The sequence below is a fragment of the Mesoplodon bidens genome (genome assembly GCF_964165515.1).
Source record: "Mesoplodon bidens genome assembly, chromosome: 7".
Taxonomy (NCBI): domain Eukaryota; kingdom Metazoa; phylum Chordata; class Mammalia; order Artiodactyla; family Ziphiidae; genus Mesoplodon; species Mesoplodon bidens.
The window spans coordinates 79,792,733-79,813,480 of record NC_138164.1 but is presented as its reverse complement, the minus strand read 5'-3'; the positions used below and the strand labels follow the sequence as shown (position 1 = coordinate 79,813,480).

Genomic DNA, 20,748 nt, shown 5'->3' with positions numbered 1-20,748 from the left:
TCGCCTGAAACTTTCCCTTTAAGACTTCTTACAAGAAAATATATGAGATCGATAGGTTATACAAATTTCAGGGTCCTTTTAAGTACAGCGGGTTTTCCCTGGGAAAGCTGCCAGAGTGGGTGGAGGTAGCACAGTGGTCAGGGCATTAAACACCACTAGTATCGGGTCAGCACAAGAACCAGGGAGAGGAGAAGAAAACCATGTAAAGAAATTGGTGAGGAAGAGCTCAACTGCCTATAGAGAACAAAGGCATTTAAACTTCCTCACCCTGTAGTCTCCCCAATAAGACTAAGAAAGATCAGCTGGCCTGCCATTGTTCCAAGTAATAGAAACTCCCCACATCTCCTATGGTCTACAAGAGGTGCCAGAGGTCCCTATATCTTATCTGAGGTCCATTCAAGACAAGAAGAGGCTGGGGCTGGGGCCCAATCCTCTACCACCCCTCTCCCCAAAGAGGTCACCACAATTTGGCTTAAACATTAACCCTTTATCCTTTGGGTCTGAGATCATGGTCAAAAAATATAACCAAGGAAAGCCTTGCTCTATATGACCCCTGCTGGTAGCTTTTGTAAGAGTGCATCAAAGGAATGTTTGCTGCAGACCAGAATACTGATGGCAGGGACCCTGTGAGTGAGCAGTAGTAGTTCTTTGTACCTCTGCCCTGGAGCCTCATGCACCATGGAATATGCTGAAGGTAGGTAATGGAGGATCAATGCACTCTTCTCCTTTTCCAACTTGAATGTCAAAGGATAAAAGAAACAATCTCGAGGTCTCTATACAATGAATTGGTAATAAATGGTGGGGAGGGTAAGTGGTTGACAATGTAGCTCATCGCTGAGGGAGTGTGACAAATGCAATTAGTGTAGCCCCTAACGATTAGGTGGAAGTCAAATAATATCTCTCTTCCTATTCCAGAAACACCTGATGAGCACTCAAGGGTCGTGGGGATAGATTGTTATGAAGGAGAAGCATTGTGAAAAAATGATCTGAGATGTTCATGCTAAGATGCCTGAACAGTAGGCTAGCCTAGACTCCTTCCATGACTGGAGGGCTATAGCATCCAAAAGGGCCCAAGGTCCCCAGGTGTCTCCTAACGTACAGGGCTGCTGGCTTTCCCAGACAGCTCCTATAAATGGCTGGCATGATATCTAGGCAGCTTAATTCCCCAAGCATTCTGAAGGTCCCTTTCCTACTAAAGTTGCTGTCATCAAAGCCCTATATGAAGGAAGAGCAGTGGGGAAGGGGCCTCCACTAGAACAAAACCCTCCTCAACATGGGATGCTTCTCCATGTAGATGCTGAAGAAATGCAGAACCTATGTGTGCCTTGGTCTTGATGTGTTTCCTGAACTCATATTGTATGACTTTGTGGAATTTTCCTCCATGCAGAAGGGGACTCAAAAGATGGGAAGAAAGCAAATAGTAAGGTTTCAACAGGGTTAGGGTTTTCCAGCCATGCGTATTTCAAGAAGAGAGGAACAAAGGTCTTTATGGATTGGAGGGAGGGAAAAGATAGTGATTAAAGTGATGGGATAGTAAATTTATCCTGGGTAAAAAAGGAAATGAGAGCATGAGGGCAATGATGGAGAATGAAACAGTGTTTGATTCATGGGCTGAATGTCTCCATTAGGTCAAATACTTGTATTAGAACACTAGGAAATGTAAGCTAGAAAGAGAATGGGATGCTTGAAACATAGCTGGTTCTATGATTATTCCCATTTTATGGAGGAAGAAACTGAGGTGTAGAAAAATGTATATTTAAGTTAATAGCTTGTGTTCTCAATCCCTAGAGTTATTTTTGTACTTGACTTATCTTCCATATAAAACTACTTTGAGAGCATTTTCTAGGCCTTTTTAGTCATATTTTCCAAGGGATCTTGGTACTTCATATAGTGCACACTCCAAAAATGTTTACGAAAAAAATAAGTAACTAAAATCATTTGGCGCACACTGCAGTCTCTCTCCTCTTGGTTACACCCCATCTTCCTACTCTCCTATCTCAGGGAAAGAGAAGATACTGCCCCTCTCCAGAGATAATCTTGACATTCAAACTTCTTAAATTGACACCTCCCATGCATTCCAAAACTATGGTCAACTAAATGATCACTATCACCTCTGTAAAGAGTTAAATCATCAGTCATCAGTCTGTTTCCTAATTTAAGCTGCATCCATTCTCTTACCTTCATTTCAATACCCAACATGTCAAAACATAAACAAAAATAATCTACGTTTACAAAAGCATTTCCTTATCTCTCTCTCGTCTTCTGATTCTGACCCCACTTCTCCACTGAAATTCATCTCTGTAAATCATCACATTGTCTCCCAAGTGCTGCTCCATGGGTTACACTTTATCTCTCTACATCATTGATTCATGGAACACTTCCTTCATCCTAAAATGTCTCTGACCTCCAGGGTACTGATAGTCTTCTCTGGTTCTTTTTTTTCTCCTTGGTTCCATTTCGTTTTCTACTATACAAATGCAGTCTTATTTCAAAGCTCAATTCTCATCTCTCCTTTAACTCTTTTTATTTCTCCCCTTAAATTTCCTTTTTATGTTCATGGCATTCTTTAGTATCACACTCTCTCTCTTTAAAGATATTATTTATTGCCATAGCTTTCTCTAATAGCACTGAACTACTCCTGCGCTTCTGATTTGCTTTTCCTTCTTGACTGGCCACTGAGCCCCTGAAAATCAACTTGTTTAGTACAAATTGATCATCTTTCGCCCGAAATTAACTTCCTCCTTTAGAAATCTTTTTTTCTAACGCTGGGAATACAGTATCCTAGTTACCATTGGCTATTACATCTCCCTCTCCCTAGGCATATATTCGGTGATGTCAGGGGATCCCAGGACAGTCTACTGTGAGGCCCAGGGACATCTGTATACCCCAGGGAGTCTTCCTGTGCTTTCCTTCTTTATATAAGGACCCAAGGATCCAACTTGCCTTCCTCTCCTACTTATAGCTGTCACCACTCAAGCTAGACCTTGAGGATCTACAAGTAGCAGTCACCTGTATCACATGATAATCTGCCCATCTCACCCTAATTTTTCATCTTAGTTCCCTGACCAGGGATCAAACCCATCCCCCTGCAGTGGAAGCACAGAGTTCTAACCACTGGACTGCCAGGTAAGTCCCCTGTATTTGTTTTATAAATTAATTATTTCCTTTTTACATTTCTAAGGATCCTAGGAGGAATGAGGCAGGGCTACCATCTATACAAAATAACTAATCTAGATACATATTAGCCTTCAGATACTGAGCATCCAAAGGAAACACTCTGCTTTCGTAAGTGTAGGTCTGTGCGCAAATCAAAACTTCTCAGAATTTGCCGATTATAATTACGGTGATCTTTCAGCTCCAGAGAAGTGTCTTCTCTTTGGGTCTTGGATGGTTGCTTTTACTGTGAAACCGCCTCCATATTTCTGTCAAATGGAGCCACAGGTACTAGTTGAGAATAAGTACCGTTTCATTTCAGTTACTCATCCATTTTACCCATATTCATAGTATCCCCAGTAACACAGAAATTCTTCATCTAAGGAAACCTGACAATCTTGACAATTGAAGAAAAGTATTTTTATCAGAATGATTAGACTTGATGGATTTCCAGAAATTGGGAGTCTTTCAAAAATAATTCCTCCAAGCTTTCCTGGTGTGTGTGTGTGTGTGTGTGTGTGTGTGTGTGTGTGTGTGTTTCAAACTGCGGAAGGTAAGAAGTGAAATATGTTTAATAAATACTCTCACTGCGGCCATTGTCCAGTTTGCTTATTGTACACATTGCTCAACAATTTCAGGACAGCAGGAAAGCCTTCTTGTCTTTTATGTTCCATGCATATTTCAAAGCTATTATTTCAAATGAGGAATGTTGACTGAATGACTCAGACGTTAGCCATTGTTTCTGCTGACAGCCAATATCTAAATGTTGTGTTTAATAAATTTCTTCTAAAGATAGAAAGTCTACTTACCGTTTATTGAAAATAATTATAACCATAATATTTGATGGCTAAATAAATTCTATTTGATGGAGATAAGTGACTCAACATTCCCCCTATTATTGGACAGTTATTTTGTTTTTCACTTTTCCACAAGTATTCCTAATCCCTTATAAATATCCTATACTTCAGTACCTAGATCAGTATATTTGGTAAAACTTAAGTTAAATAATGAAATTCCTTGGATTAGATATCTAGAAATGGAATTACTTCATTGCAAGATTTAAACATTAAAAATACTTATAATTTATCGCCAAAACTTTCCAGAAACATATCACTGTACATCGTCACCATTAACTTGCCTCTGAAAAACAATCTTTAATAATTTGGTAAGAAAATTATTGTGAAAAATTTTGGTGAAAAACTGTAGCTCAAGTTTTAATTTATACTTCTTAAATTACAACTAAGATTGACTTTTTCTTCTTCACTGAATGCTAGCCATTTGTATTGGTTCATATCCTTTGCCCTTTTTTCTCTAATATGGTTCTAGTGGTTTTTCTCATCTACTTACATGAAGCTTTTATATATTATGTGACTATTTCGCATATTTTACACAGTATAAGAACATTTTACAAATTGCTCATGTGAATATTTTACATGTTAAACCCTTTGTTTAATCAGTTCATAGTTTTATCCAAGTTTGCCATTTCTTAGTTTATATTTAATTTTCATTTTAAATTGTTTTGGCATATATTTCATTTTAATATATTAAAATGTTGAGTGGGTATTTTCCTTTGTAATGCCTTTCATGGCCTTTATGCTTAGAAAGTTAGAAAGTTATTTACCCATCCACAGACAGATAAATATTATGTTATGGGGTTTTTCCTTTTTATATGTTAATTGTACTTTTAATTTGGATTTTAATTATACCTTTAATTCTAACTGGAGTTTTTGGGTTTATTAACTTTTTTTATAGTTTTGTGAGTATGATATGAGGAATAAGGGAGATGTAAGTATGGTTCTTAGTGCTAGTTTTTTGTGTTCCTCTCTATTAGTTTATAGGAGGTTTTCTTTGTCTCAGTGCTCTAAAATTTCTTCCATCTCAAAATTCTGGTTGTTTAGTTTAATGAAAACTTTTTAGTTCCTTCTTTGACAACTTCCTCTAGTTTTTCCCTCTGTACATTATCTTTTTATTTGGATATCAGACCTCATGATCACGACCTCCAATTTTGTGTCTTTTCTTCTTCCAAATTTCTATCCCTTTATCACTATGATTTATCTTCTGAAATTTTCTCTCATCCTTATCTTGTAAACCTACTCCTATTGTCTTTTTCATTTCTCCTATCAAACTTTTAAGATTTAACAGCTCATTTCTGTCCCCTCAGCTTTTTCAAGTGTATATAGCTTCCTTATCTGCCCCCTACCATGGTCCTATTTTTATTTCACAGGTGCACTTATTTCTTCTCTCAGAAAATACTAAAACCTGGACCCATATTGAGAAAACAAGTTTCATGTAACAATTCTTATTCTTAAAATTGACATTGCAATCTAGTATTTCTGTTGTGTTCTATTTTGTTCTCCTTTAAAAAATATGTTTCTGGGAACCCACAAATTTGTTTCTATGATCCACTAATGGCTCATGTCCTGCAGTTTGGAAAGAAATATTATATAAACCATGGTGAAGCTTTTGATCTTTCAATGGCGGAGACACAAGCACATTTGTTTTCTGGGCAGAAATGGACAGACTGGAGTGGCCCAGAATGAATGAAGGAAAACATTTATAAAGATCCAGATGAGAGATGGTAGCTTGGACTGGGGCGGTGGTAGAGACAGAAGCCCAGTGCCTACTAGGGTGCCTTCACTCACATCTTATTATTTAATCTTACTTCCTCAGTGTGCCACATGGGGAACTGGACCAGAGCGTTCAGATGCTTGTCCAAGATGGCATAATCAGTGAGTCCTGAGCCAGATTTGAGCCAGGCCCGTCTGCTTCCTAAGCCTGGCCTTTCCTCTAAGTCACAGCAAATCCATGAGGTCAGCCTGTAAAATAGAAGGGAAAATGTCAGAAGAGCAGATTTTGGAGCTTAAGAACCAATTCCTTGGAGGCTTCAGTACCTGAAAACGTTGACTATGTTTGGCCCCCTGAAATGAAACATAAATTTATTTCTTAATTAAAAAAACAAAAAAAGGTGTATACAGTGTGATGTCACAGTAACAACCTGGCTTGGAGTCCCCTTTGATCTGGAGTTGATGGCCCTGGTCATGTGGTACTTGTCCCTCAGCCAGGTCATCCTTACCCTTGTACACCTCTGCCATGTCCTCCATGCGAGGCTGTGAGGATTAGGGTTTTCATGGGATTTTTTAATATTTATGTTACTACCTAGGATTATACATGGTCCCCAATGTCTATTCATGTTGTCAGCTCTAAACACAATTAAACAACGAGAAATCAACCCCTCTCTTTCTCATGTTCTTTATACATGCTCTATTATGCTACTTGTCATGTAAGGGTATTAATCGTTCCTCTGTCTTCTCTACTAGATCATGTACTTTGGGGGACAGGGTGGTTCCTTCTTAGTCTCTGGGTCCCATTGGCTACCACAGGGCCTGGTGTAATAGATGTCAAATTTGATAATTATGTTGTGTTTGAAAAAATGCTGAATATATAAAGAAATTCTCTGTTTTTATGACTAAAGCATTTGTATGATTTTAATTCACTGTTTTTAAAACTTTCTTGATCCCCGCCCCCCCTTTGATAAGCATAACTATCTCTTCCACTACTCCCCCATCCCCTTTGGCAAATTCTAGTTTTTCCTCAGAACCCTGTCAGTGACCAACATGCACATAACACAGAACATTTGCACATCCCACAGCCAGGCTGATTTTGTCTACTTTAGTTCCTTTTAGTTTATAGTACAAACAAGAAAGCTTCTTTTTGTTTGCCTGCTTTCCAAAGAGATGTTATATGATGATATTGAGTTTACTTTTGCAAATTACAAATATCCTCACCCCAAGATTCTAGAACACAGTACGTCATGGGAGTACATTGATCTAATTAAAGTTTTTACTGACAGCTCATTCTAGGGGAAGCCTGTCTTTCCCAGCATCTTTATGAACGATAATTCGCTGTCTCCATTTGATCACCTCTGTTCCATTTTCTTTGTCACTGACTCCTTTCTCCTGGGGACAAGGTTTCAAACCAGATCCTCTTAGGCCTCTGCACTCACACCCATGCCAATCCAACATCTGTCAATAGCTGTCAGCAAGGACCTGAAGGGGAAGAATAATGGCTGATGTGCAATAAAATGACATTCTACTTGGGTTTCAGTGGTTTGGTTGATTCTTTTCCAAGCTGCTTGAAGAAATGAGTCAAACTAGACCGTTCTCCAGCCCTGCAGTCCTCACCACCTCATCTCTCATACCCAGTTTTGAATCCCTTCATCCCCGCCAATCCATTCGGCTGCTGGAGTGACTTCCTACAATAAATCTGATGACATCATCCTACTCTAACATCCCGTCAATCGCTCTCCATGTGCCCTAGGATGAAACCCTGCTCCCTACCTGACCCTCAACACCACTGAGATCTGATCCCTTCCTCTTGGGCCTAACCTCTGTCCTGTGCCACCGGGCCGTCTATGCTCTGAGCAGTGCTATTCAACTTCTCGCATTTTCTACCACAGACAGTGTTCTCTCTTGTCCCTGAGACTTTGCATCATAAAATATTTCCCTTGGCCTGGAATTCTCACCTTGTATTCCCATCCCTTCATCTCTTTCATTTACTTTTTTTTTTTAAACACAATCCAGCTAAACATTAGGCCCTCAAGTCATCCATCTTCCTAACAAGCATGTCCTCACTCACCCCTTGCCCTCCTCCTGCCCTACGTGATGTTAAGGGCCCTTTCTGATTGTGCCTTTCTTCTTTTGCAGCCTGTGGGACCTTAGTTCGCTGACCAGGGATCGAACACATGGCCCTACAGTGGAAGCATAGAGTCCTAACCCTTGGACCACCATGGAATTCCCTGATTGTGCCTATTAATCCCAGTATTTCCCCTGTGTCTAATTGCGACCTTCCCCCTCAGACATATACATAGTGCCTGCTATACAGTAAGTATTCAGTACAGGGAGTAAATAAATGAAGAAAAGAAAGGAAGAAAAACACTTCCATGAAATTTTATTTGGAGTATTTTGGCTCTAGTTCATTCATTCATTTTCAAAATGATTTTAAAACATCTACCATGAGCATTGGCTAGATGCCGAGCATTCAGGGCTGAACGAGGTTAGACTGGGTCCCTGCTCTCATGCCAGCACCTCGCAGGGCTCCATGGGTAACCAGAAAAGAAAGCAGAGGTTAACTGATGCTCTGCCTTAGACAGGGAAGGGCAACGCTGGGGAACTTTCACGCCTCGAGTGAGTTCTGTAACATAGACTTCATGCTGTGTCACCTCTAGCCCAGGGCAAGACAGATACAGAACTTTGTACCACAGAACTTGAAGTAGGTAGAGAAGACAGACACACAGACAGACAAGGAGTTCCGATACAGTGTGAGAAGTGCTCTTTAAGAGAGCTATGTGCTATGAGGACAGAGAAGGGTCGCTGAAGCTAATCTGGGGAGAAGTAGCTCTGGAAAGACAGTAGCAATGGTGTAAAATCATGCTTAATGTTGAGATATGTTGTAACTGTGGCTTGTAAACTAGAATAATGGTTAAATTTCTAGGTCCCTGAAGCTACTTCTTGGTCACTCCTCTCTGTTGATTGTCAAACACTTGTATGAAATTGACAGGCAGTGAGGAAATTAACCCCATTTGCATTATGAGGGGCATCCATAACTGATTTGCATCCATAACTGATGCTTTTTTAAATCTTAGAGGAGTCCCAAGACCCGAACTCCAACCTCTACAAGTTACGTTTAAGTACAGGTTCTAATGTCCATCTTGCAACTTTGGGTCCTAAGTAATAATGATAATAGGTAATATTTATTTAGCACAAATTATGTTTGCCCTGATCTGAACTTGTTATGTGCAAACTCTAACAGAGGTGCAATGTGGCTAAGAGCTCATTTTGCCTAAACTGGCAAGTGGAGAGCCATTGAAACCTTATTTGTTGAAAGACTACTAAACAATTTGGTGTAGGAGTCTGAATAAATGCTGGGTCCTCTGGCTCTTGACTGATTGTGAAATCTTTACCTTGCCTTTATAACACTGTAACAAGGATGAATAGGACAAGGAGTGAAATTTGCAAATGGGTATGTGTGACCTTTTGTGCAAACATGCAGTAGATTATGAGCAAAAAAAAAAAAAAAAAAAGATCAGTTTTCGACCGGTAAAAATAATTGGCAGTTTCTTACAAAACTAAATATGGTCTCACCATACAATCCAGCAATCACACTCTTTGGTATTTACTCAGATGAGCTGAAAACTTACATCCACACCAAAACCTGCACACAAATGTTTATAGTAGTTGTATTCATAATTGCAGAAAAAATTGGAAGCAACCAAGATGTCCTTCAGCACGTGAGTGGATAAATAAAGGGTCATACATCATACAATGGAATATTATTCACGAATACAAGGAAATTAGCTATAAAACCACTAAATGTGGTGGAAACTTAAAGGCATATTACTACCTGAAAGAAGTCATCTGGAAAAGACAAAACTATGGAAGCAGTAAAATGATCAGTGGTTGTCAGGGGGGGAGGGATGATGATTAGGCAGAGCACAGAGGATTTTTAGACAATGAAATTACTCTGTATGGTATTATAAGTGTAGATACATGTCATTATACATTGGTCAAATCCATAGACTGTACAACACCAAGAGTGAACCATAAATTAAACTAAGGACTCTGGGTGACAATGAGGTGTCAGTGCATGTTCATCGATTGTAAAAAATGTTCCTTTCTGGTGTGGATACTGGTGGAGGAGCCTGTGAAGGAGAATGTGGGAATCCTCTGTATTTTCCACTTAGTTTTGTTGTGAAGTACTCTGAAAAACTAAAGTCTATTATTATTATTATTATTATTATTTTTTTTTTTTTGGCGTTACTTGGGCCTTCCACTGCTGTGGCCTCTTCCGTTGTGGAGCACAGGCTCCGGACGCACAGGCTCACTGGCCATGGCTCACGGTCCCAGCCGCTCTGCGGCATGTGGGATCTTCCCAGACCGGGGCACGAACCCGCGTCCCCTGCATCGGCAGGCGGACTCCCAACCACTGCACCACCAGGGAAGCCCAAGTCTATTATTTAAAAGAAAAGTAACGTGTAAGACTGGGGGGTGGTGAGGAAAACAACAGTAGAACTGACCATCAGAGAAAGAATACGAGTGGATATCCTAGACATTGGGCTGGCCCTAGAGGCCACGAGAGTGTATGAATGCACATCAAATTAACTGAGCACCTCTTACATGCCTGTCACATTTACATCCCCAGGATCTTCACAAAACTCTCGCACTGTAATTCTGGCTCAGAGAAAAATCAATGACTTTTGTGCTGAAGGTCCCACGACTAGAAAGTAGCAAAGCGCAGGTTTGAATGCCATTTCTGCTGACTCTAAGTCCAGTTCTCACCTCTAAGTAACTGCTGGAAATGTCAAAGCGGTGACTACGGAAAAGTTTGCTTTACAAAAGACATCATGCTTCAGATTCAACTTTGCACTTACACATACAGAGTGGGTCCATGGATGGACTGAGTTTGTGGATGGAGGGAAAACACAAACCAAATCAACAGCATCACATTTATTTACTTCACCATTAAAAGAAAAATAAGAGGCTGCAGGGGAGGTGATAGGGAAGGAGAACTGAATAGAGAATCGTTATTACTCTCCAGAGTAAGAGCCGTTCTGGAATTTCCCATACCAAGGACAAAACTTCATAATGGACAGAGTGAGCTTCCCCTGGGGGTCACCCTCTCTGTCATGATGGGGAAGGAAAGCTTCCTATTTCCTTGTTGCTCCAAGAAAACAAAGTCTCCATTCCATATGGCTTCAGGAAAACAGAAGACACACACACACACACACACACACACAATTTCAGTTCCTTACAAAGCTCTGGTCTTAACGTTACTACTCTAACCTCCAACTCCCTTCCCAGCTGGTAATTATAGGCCCCCTTTAGAGTCCCCACCCAACCACCCATTTTTAATCTCCTAAGGGTGCTCACCTGAAATATCCCTTATTCTGACCCAGATTTTTCCAAAGGTCATGCAGAGCCCTATTCCCAGGCCACTTTGCCATAATCTATCCAGCGCTGGTTGGCGAAATTGATGGCTTCCACGCAGTTGAAGCCATGGTTGAAGTCAGAGTGGTAGCCATAGGGAAACGTCACTATGAACTCTCCAGACTCCTGAGTGACCCGACCGAAGGGGATGCCGTTGTCCTTGAGGACCGTGGGCGAGATGAGAGCCACCTTGTGCCGCAGGAAGGCCTCACATCCCCGCGAGCTGCCTGGGAAAAGCTCCCTGGCCAGGCGTTCCAGGCGCCGGCCGTGCTCCGGGGGCACCGCGTACCACGTCTTGGGCTCCCCGAAGTGCAAGAAGTTGATGCTGTAAAGGTCCATGTCCTCCGTGTGCCAGGCGAAGGCGGTCTTCCACATGCCGAAGTACAGGTAGGGGGTGTTGACGCCTTCGATGACCAGTCCGTGCTCCTGTTCCAGCAGGTCCTGAATGGTTCCCAGGTTTCAGAGTTTTTATCATATAGGGAGCCACTGATTTTTTTTTTTGAATTTTATTTTATTTATTTTTTTATACAGCAGGTTCTTATTAGTAATCTATTTTATACATATTAGTGTATACATGTCAATCCCAACCTCCCAATTCATCCCCCCCACTTCCCTACTTGGTGAAGGAGCCATTGATTTTTAACACCATAATTTGGTAGTAAGTATAAGCGTTTCTTTGAATATTTTATCTCCGAATTTTCGGAATCCACCTATGCCTCAATCTGATACTTTTAGCTTTTTCCTAAAACTGGAGATGCTTGCTCACCGCCAGGACTTTTCTTTTCCGGTATTTAGTAAACACACCTCCTTCCCCCTCGCCCCCTGTTGGACGGACTGGCTATTACAATGGTATCAGGCGTCCGATTTTCCATTTCTTAACGGGGCCTGTTCTGTGCGAGTCTTTGGATTCCATGTAAGCAATATATTTGTGAAATAATTTTTTTTCACGACTGGACGAAATGTCATTATTGTAAAATTTAGGTTCTAGATGGCATGTTCCTCAGATGCTATGGTTTTAAATTAATAAGCCTCAAGCTCCCAAATCCCAAGGTCTGTTCTGGATATAGCTGAAGTTGCTGGAGATACACATGAATCATTATCATATAAAACATAAGTATTAACTACTACAACGGTATAACCTCTCATATATGTCACTGACCACCAACAATTGTCACCTGAACTCTAAGCAACTACAATTTTAAAAATATCTCCCAGCTTTCCAGTTCATTCAGGCACCGAATCTTAGATTCAGCAGTTTCTCGCAAAAGGAAGTGCGATTTCAGTAGCTGAGACATGGAAGCAACCTATATTGTCCATCGACAGAAGAAAGGATAAAGAAGATGAGGTACATATATACAATGGAACATTACTCAGCCATTAAAAAGAATGAAATAATGCCATTTGCAGCAACATGGATGGACCTAGAGATTCATACCAAGTGAAGTAAATCAGACAAAGATAAATATTGTATGATACCTCTTTTAAAAAATGGACCCAAATGAACTCATTTACAAAATAGAAACAGAGTTAGAGAACGAACTTACGGTTACCAGGAGGGAAGGGTGGAGAGGAGGGATAGGGAGTTTGGGCTTGACATGTACACACTGCTATATTTAAAATGGATAACCAACAAAGACCTAGTATATAGCACCGGGAACTGTGCTCAGTAATATGTAATGACCTGAATGGGAAAAGAATTTGTAAAAGAGTGGATCCATGTATAAGTATAACTGAATCACTTTGCTGTACACCTGAAATTAACACAACATTGTTAATCAACTATATTCCAAAATAAAATAAAAAGTTTTAAAAAATTAGTGAAGATTTATATTATGGATATGATTGAGGGAATAGTTTTATTCAGTCGGCTCTGATATAATTCCATTGTCTGAAGACCAATCATGGACTCCAAAATGTTCTTTTCCACTACGAGTAAACTCAGTTTGTTATCATCTCACTAAAGGAAACTATTTTGAGTGAAACTATTTCTTTGAAACCTGAACATGAAAAGATAAACTTGATAAAATTTTTAAACATTTAATCACCAAAATAAAAAGTAAAGATTAAAAAAATGTTAACTCCATCTCAAATGTAAATAGTTCTTGCCTTAATCTCTTTTACATATTCTTTTTTAAATAAGAAACAAGAGTGGAGAAGTAAACAGGCAATTGTCTAATAATGTGAAATCCTAACTTCACATGAACATTTTTCAAGATCCAGAAATATGCTTTCCCCTTTGGACTCAACCTCAAAATGAAGCAGCATGGACTGATGGTCTAGTTCTATGTGTCCCATCAAAAACTGAATTCACTCAGCACCATTCCTTTCCAATCCCTCAACACCCTCCAAAATCATTGATGTCCAACTCTGGTCCATTCCTTCAGTTTCCCATAAAATGAAAGTATTTTGCCTGATACAAACCTGTGGTTAAAACTTTTAACTTGACAACATATCACCCATGAGACAATAACTATGTATTACATATATATTTATATATTTATGTATAAATAATACATATATTACTTACACATATATATTCTTTTTTAATCTAGGAGAAATAAGAATTCCGTCTCCCAGGGCTTCCCTGGTGGTGCAGTGGTTGAGAGTCCGCCTGCCGATGCAGGGGACGCGGGTTCGTGTTCCGGTCCGGGAAGATCCCACATGCCGCGGAGCGGCTAGGCCCGTGAGCCATGGCTGCTGAGCCTGCACGTCCGGAGTCTGTGTTCCGCAACGGGAGAGGCCACAACAGTGAGAGGCCCGTGTACCACAAAAAAATAAAAAATAAAAATAAATAAAAAGGTGTTCCCACAACTGAAAAACAAACGCTTTAAACTTTTAACAGAAAAGCTTCTCCCTTTCTATCAATTTCACACATTTAACAAGAAAAAAAGAATAATTTTTAGTAAGGAGAGAAAAAGATAAGAAACTCTAGCTAGATGATTTAGCTTAATCATTTACTCAAATAAACATGAATTGAGTGACTACTATGCTTAAGGTATCAAAATAGGTTCAATGGGGAATATAAAAATAAATCAAGACTTAGACCTTCCTGAAAAGATGTCTATTTCCATAGGGAAGATAAGTCAAGTACAGAATTAGCATTAATCAATAAGTTGGATTTGAATACTCACCCAAGATTTACAAAACAGTCACCTTAAGTATTTTATTCAACTTTTCTATCATTCTGTGTCTTCATCTTTTTAAAGAGAATAATAGTAGTTTCTACCTCATAGGGTGATTCTGTGTACTGTGCTGATCTTGAGGCTTGGTATGGTGCCTGGCATGTTGTCTGTGCTCAGTGATGATAGTGTGTTATAGAAGATCAGAGAGGTCTGGGACAATGAGGGAAACCTTACCAGTAAGTAGCTGCTTAAAAATGAAAGGAGAAATAAAATGGAAGTTCCGGGAAAGGTAGGAAGTTTGAAATAATAAGTAGGTGAAGGTGACCATTGACATAAGCAAGAAAAATATGAAAGTTAGCAAGAGAGTTTTCTTACATTGTTCAGCAAGCTGACCTCTCAGCTTCTTCACCTCCTCCCCTTTTTTAAATCATTTTCCTCTCCACCCCAACTAAGTCGCCCTTGTCATCTGACCTTTTCTGAAATTTTGATTTTAGTAATCCTAGTCTTGAACAAACGCTGACTACCCTTTTGCACACAATAGTACCCAACAATTTTTTACCTAATAAAGAATCTCTGAATGTTTGGCCCTTCTTTGGTTCTTTCCATTTACTTTTACTCATTTTATTTATTTATTTATTTATTTATTTACTTACTTACTTACTTACTTACTTATTTATTTATGGCTGTGTTGGTTCTTCGTTACTGGGAGCGGGCTTTCTCTAGTTGGGGCAAGTGAGGGCTACTCTTTGTTGTGGTGCACAGGCTTCTCATTGAGGTGGCTTCCCTTGTTGTGGACCACGGGCTCTAGGTGCATGGGCTTCCTTAGTCGTGGCACGTGAACTCAGTAGTTGCAGCTCGTGGGTTCTAGAGCACAGGCTCAGTAGTTGTGGCACACAGGCTCAGTAGTTGTGGCTTGCGGGCTCTAGAGCACAGGCCCAGTAGTTCTGGCACGTGGGCTCAGTAGTTGTGGCTTTCAGGCTCAGTAGTTGTGGCACACGGGTTCAGCAGTTGTGGCTAGAGGGCTCTAGAGCACAGGCTCAGTAGTTGTGGCACACAGGCTTAGTTGCTCCATGTGGGGTCTTCCCGGACCAGGGCTTGAACCCATGTCCCCTGCATTGGCAGGCTGATTCTTAACCACTGCGCCACCAGGGAAGCCCTATTTTTACTCATTTTAGATGGACAAAAAAGTTCTGACTGAGTTCTGCTTCAATCCCCTCGGCATCTTATTTTTTTTTTTCTTTTTTTTGCGGTACGCGGGCCTCTCACTGTTGTGGCCTCTCCCATTGCGGAGCACTGGCTCCAGACGCGCAGGCTCAGCAGCCATGGCTCACAGGCCCAGCTGCTCCACGGCATGTGGGAGCATCTTCCTGGACCGGGGCACAACCCGCGTCCCCTGCATCGGCAGGCGGACTCTCAACCACTGCACCACCAGGGAAGCACTCCCCCCAGCATCTTGATTTAGGAAAATTAATTCTGCCTCCTCAATGCAGAAATGCTTTTCACCATTGGTAACATATCCCAAGAAGTAAAATGTGGGCAGCACTGAGCCCTGCTAGGGTGAAGAGTAAGAGAAAAAAGATCGGTATAAATAGCCTCTTGGTTGGGTTTTCCAGGAACCAGGGTTTTCACAACCATCAGAAAAAGTAAATTTTGTCTCTTCCTTTCCATCACTTACAGCTGTAATATTTTGCATTGCTTAATACCTCTAATTCTATTTTAATTACTGGCAGAGATGTCACACATGTTTCCCTCTTAAGTAAATTGCTGACTTTTGGGATAAAATATTTAACTAGATAAACAGAAAATGTTTTCAGTTTAAGGAAGTATTCATTGATTCCTCTGTGGGGGCATGTTTTTTTGGGTTTTTTTGTTGTTGTTGTTTTTTGGGGGGGCATGTTTTAAACAGAACTGAGCATTGAATTCTATCATATGTCCATCAGCATCTATGAAAATGATCATATAACTTTTCTTCTTGGATCTACTAATAAGTCACTTTACTAGGTTTCCTTATTTTAAGCCATCATTGTTTTCCTACAATAAATATCATTCAGTCATTATGTTATTCTTTTAATGTAGTTAAAATTTTAATTTAAAACTTTTGCATCAAAGATTGGTTCAAGATGGTGGAGTAGAAGGAGTTGCTCTCACTCCCTCTTGTGAGAGCAAGAATCGGAATCACAAATAACTGCTGAACAGTCATCAACAGGAAGACACTGGAACTCACCAAAAAAGATACCGCACATCCAAAGACAATGAAGAAGCCACAGTGAGATGGTAGGAGGGGCACAATCACAATAAAATCAAATCCCATAACTGCTGTGTGGGTGACTTACAACCTAGAGAACACTTATACCACAGAAGTTCACCCACTGGAGTGAAGGTTCTGAGCCCCACGTCAGACTTCCCAACCTGGGGGTCCTCCAACAGGAGGAGGAATTCCTAGAGAATCAGACTTTGAAGGCTAGTGGGCTTTGATTGCAGGACTTCAACAGGACTGGGGGAAACATAGACTCCACTCTTAGAGGGTACACACAAAGTAGTGTGTGCATCGGGACCCAGGGGAAGAAGCAGTGACGCCATAGGAGACTGAACCAGACCTACCTGCTAATGTTGGAGGGTCTCCTGCAGAGGCAGGAGGTGGCTGTACAAAATAAAAGATGTAGGCAGAAGGGAGTGGGAACAGGAAATGATACTAAGCAAAAGAGCGGGTTGGTTATTGCAAGGTTACTTTCCTTTAGGGGATAATTCTGATTTTAAAAATATATTTTAAGGATGTTACCTTTCTTTGCTTTGCAGATACACATTGGGATAACAACTTTAATAAACATCAATAAAGTTAAAAAATCCATGAGACAAAACTAGCGAACAGACCCAAATGGGCAAAGGTCTAGTTTAGGCCATGAGCAGTGGCCTGGGAAGAAGAGGGTGTCAGATTCACAGGCGTGTGATATGAGAAGCTCCTGAGGCTTGCTTGTGGTTGCAGCACTACCCACTGGAAACCACGGTCAGTGACTCAGAGGCCCAGATGAAGCTTGGGGATGGAAGGGGCTCAGCCAGATCCTCAGCATCATCCAGTGTTGCCCCAAATTATTATGGGGACTAGAGGCACACCACTGCAAGGAGGTCCCCTGAGGGTGCCATCAGAAGCGAGCAGTGTCCATACCATCTAAGCCAAGGCAGAAGCCAAAGGCCCGTCAATGTTCAGTTGCGAGATGAGAATACCTGAGAGGTACAACATTTTTTATGGCAGCTGTCCTCGTGGGAAGGTCCACTTCAGAGGCTGCTGGGAGCCCTGGTTGTCATGGTAGGAGAAAGCATCTGGCAGCTTGGGAAATGGGTCATTTCTAGGAGATAAAGCATCTCCACTGAGGACAGGCCCAGCCCAGATTGTTGCTTGGCTGGGAGCTTCTGTGGTTTCTGAGGTGGAGGGTCAGATAAAGTCACATTTAGCAAATTCTTCAGTAGTCATGGGCTCACAGATTGAAGACCATCCATTGGTGAGGAATTCCTCCCAGGACTCGAGAGATGCAGGTGCCTCTAGCTTTAGCCCCAGGGGATCACAGTCAAGGGTGCGGGAGACTGGTCTCTGCAGCTGGGACAAGACTCTTAGAGGCATAAGAGTGGTCCAACCTTACAACCTCACAGAAGTTCACGGGGGCCCTGCAGTTCCCAACATCAGGGAACACTCTCAGACTCCCAATGACGTTGGGAGGTATCAAAGGGAGGCTGTCAAGGTAACTGGATGTAATACCCTCCAGAGATGGCAGGCATGGGCCAGGGTGCATCGGATTTTCGGGATCCAATGGAGGACCCAAGAGTTGAAGATCAGGGGCACAACAGCACCCGGAAGCCTTAGAAGGATGCTGGAGCCATGGGCTCAGAAACGCAGGGTTGTCCATCAAGGGATCGCCAGCAAACGGGAGCTGAGCTTCGAAGTCCAGAGATGTGTGCGTTGTGTCTAAGGAGAGACGCCTCTTAGCCCAGGCCCGGACAGTCCGGTCCCGAGTCCCCTCTTCCCGAGGACGACGACGAGGACCGTATCGGCCAGTTAGGTGGAGATTCGCAGCAGATGGACCTGCGGTCAGCAGCGGAGTCAGGCCGGGCGCCGTGGAGCTGTAGGCAGGCACAGCCCCGAACTGGGCAGCAGAGCAAGAACCCCGGGCTGGCGAGGGGGGCTGGGACGCAAGAACCACAGGGGCACGGAAGCGGGTCCCATGGCAGGCGGCCACGGGCGAACGGCGGTGCGAGGGGCTGCGGGACGGACAGTGCCTCTGGTGGAGCGCGGATCCCCTGGGCGCGTGGACCTCCCTCCAGGCGTTCAGGCCCTGGCTGCACGGCGCCGTGGGCTGCGTGTGGTCCAGCACGGTCCGGTCCTGCCCGCGTTTCCACAGCTCGTAGCGCTCTGGTTGCAGGATGCGCACGAAGGGGTCCATGGAGAAGGCGACCCGGGCCTCCCCGCAGCTGCACTGCGAGGCCACTTTACCATAATCGATCCAGCGCGGGGTGGCGAAATTGATGGCTTCCGCGCAGTTGAAGCCATGGTTGAAGCCAGAGTGGTAGCCATAGGGAAACGTCACTATGAACTCTCCAGCCTCCTGAGTGACCCGACCGAAGGGGATGCCATTGTCCCTGAGGACCGTGGGCGAGATGAGCGCCACCTTGTGCCGCAGGAAGGCCTCACATCCCCGCGAGCTGCCTGGGAAAAGCTCCCTGGCCAGGCGTTCCAGGCGCCGGCCGTGCTCCGGGGGCACCACGTACCACGTCTTAGGCTCCCCGAAGTGCAAGAAGTTGATGCTGTAAAGGTCCATGTCCTCCGTGTGCCAGGCGAAGGCGGTCTTCCACATGCCGAAGTACAGGTAGGGGGTGTTGACGCCTTCGATGACCACTCCGCACTCCTGTTCCAGCAGGTCCTGAATGGTTCCCAGGTGGCCAAGGTTCCACTGCTTCATATTTTGATCGAATAAGGAGCCACAGACGTCCGCACCATATACTGGTGAATCATAGGGGCGTGTTTTCCAATATTTTCGCTCCAGATCCTCAAAATCAGAGTAGAATGGAGTCCGGTGTCTTTCACTGTTTGTTAAGCAGCGATACTCGCTCACAGTCATGGCTTTCTTCTTTTTGTGGTGTTGAGTAAACACACCTGCCTGCCCAGTGGTCACCTGCTGGAGGGGAGCGGCTATTAAGATGTCATCGATATCATCGTACGTCTGTCTGGCTTTCCATCCTTTCGGTGGAATTACCTTGGCTAGGCCAGCTCGGTGTGCACCTTGCGATTCCATGTAAACAATATATTTGTTGAAATCTTCAAATTCTTCCATGGTTGGGTGGAAGATCATAATCTTACAACTTGGGATCTGTCTACCAAAGTGCTTAGACTGCATGGCTGCAATAGAATAAGCAACGGACTCCCAGCTTCTTAGGTATGCTTTGGATACCTGAAAATGCTGGGGAGTAACCTCTTCCCTATACTTTCTTTATTTTGAAAGAAGTTTTGATATATCTGAGAGGCAGGAACTCAGAGCAGAATTTTATTTTTTTCTTTTTTTTTTTGCAGTACGCGGGCCTCTCACTGTTGTGGCCTCTTCCGTTGCGGAGCATAGGTTCTGGGCGCACAAGCTCAGCGGCCATGGCTCACAGGCCCAGCCACTCCGTGGCCTGTGGGATCTTCCTGGGCCAGGGCATGAACTCGTGTCCCCTGCATCGGCAGGAGAACTCTCAACCACTGCGCCACCAGGGAGCCCAAGACTTGAATTTTTAAGCAAACGAGGTGATGTCTTCTCCAGGCTTGTCAATCCACAAGAAGGACCCCACTCTTGTCAGCATTTTGGAGCCAAAGGAAATAGAGAGTATTTCCCAGAGGAGACGGCTCTCTGTGCCAAGTCCTGCCTCAGCCTGCAGCTCTGTGAGTTTCCTCTGTTGGGGGTATAAGTGCCTGAGGCCTCTTCAGATTCCCAGACTTGAGTGCATGGGTGGCTTCTCACCTCACTGTAGCAGAAAGTCTCTTCATGGAAGTTTCCAAGCCAAACCTAAAGAAAGTACAAAATATTGAAAATAAGTGAATGACAAAACAAACTGATTTAATATCAAGTAAAAGAAAATTGTATAGCAATCTTAATTTCAAAGTTTGAATTTAAGGGCAAGAAGTACACTCTTTTGGTAGGCATGTAAACTGGTGCAGCTATGGTGCATACTATGGAAAACAGTATGGAGGTTCCTCAAAAATTTTAAATAGAACCACCATATATGTGGCACATATATACAATGGAATATTACTCAGCCATAAAAAGGAACAAAACTGAATGATTTGGAGTGATGTGGATGGACCTAAAGACTGCGATACAGAGTGAAGTAAGTCAGAAAGAGAAAAACAAATACCGTATGCTAACACATATATATGGAATATTTTTTAAAAATGGTCTAGAAGAACCTAGGGGCAAGATGGGAATAAAGATACAGACCTACTAGAGAATGGACTTGAGGAGATGGGG

At 42.5% G+C, this 20,748-nt stretch overlaps 2 protein-coding genes across 2 annotated transcripts; both read right to left on the bottom strand.

The window, feature by feature from the left end:
- Positions 1 to 11,129: 11,129 nt before the first annotated feature.
- Positions 11,130 to 11,594, bottom strand: LOC308620810 (lysine-specific demethylase 4D-like; the record flags this gene model as incomplete). The annotated part of the gene is made up of 1 exon (XM_081240709.1): positions 11,130 to 11,594. A coding segment is annotated over one exon (465 nt), but the record flags the coding sequence as incomplete, so codon positions are not given.
- A 6,226-nt stretch (positions 11,595 to 17,820) lies between these two features.
- On the bottom strand, positions 17,821 to 19,855 carry LOC308620809 (lysine-specific demethylase 4D-like; the record flags this gene model as incomplete). Its single annotated transcript, XM_081240708.1, has 1 exon — positions 17,821 to 19,855. Exon 1 carries the CDS (start codon positions 19,639 to 19,641, stop codon positions 17,821 to 17,823), a length of 1,821 nt encoding a protein of 606 aa, XP_081096834.1. The 5' UTR covers positions 19,642 to 19,855.
- Positions 19,856 to 20,748: the final 893 nt, after the last annotated feature.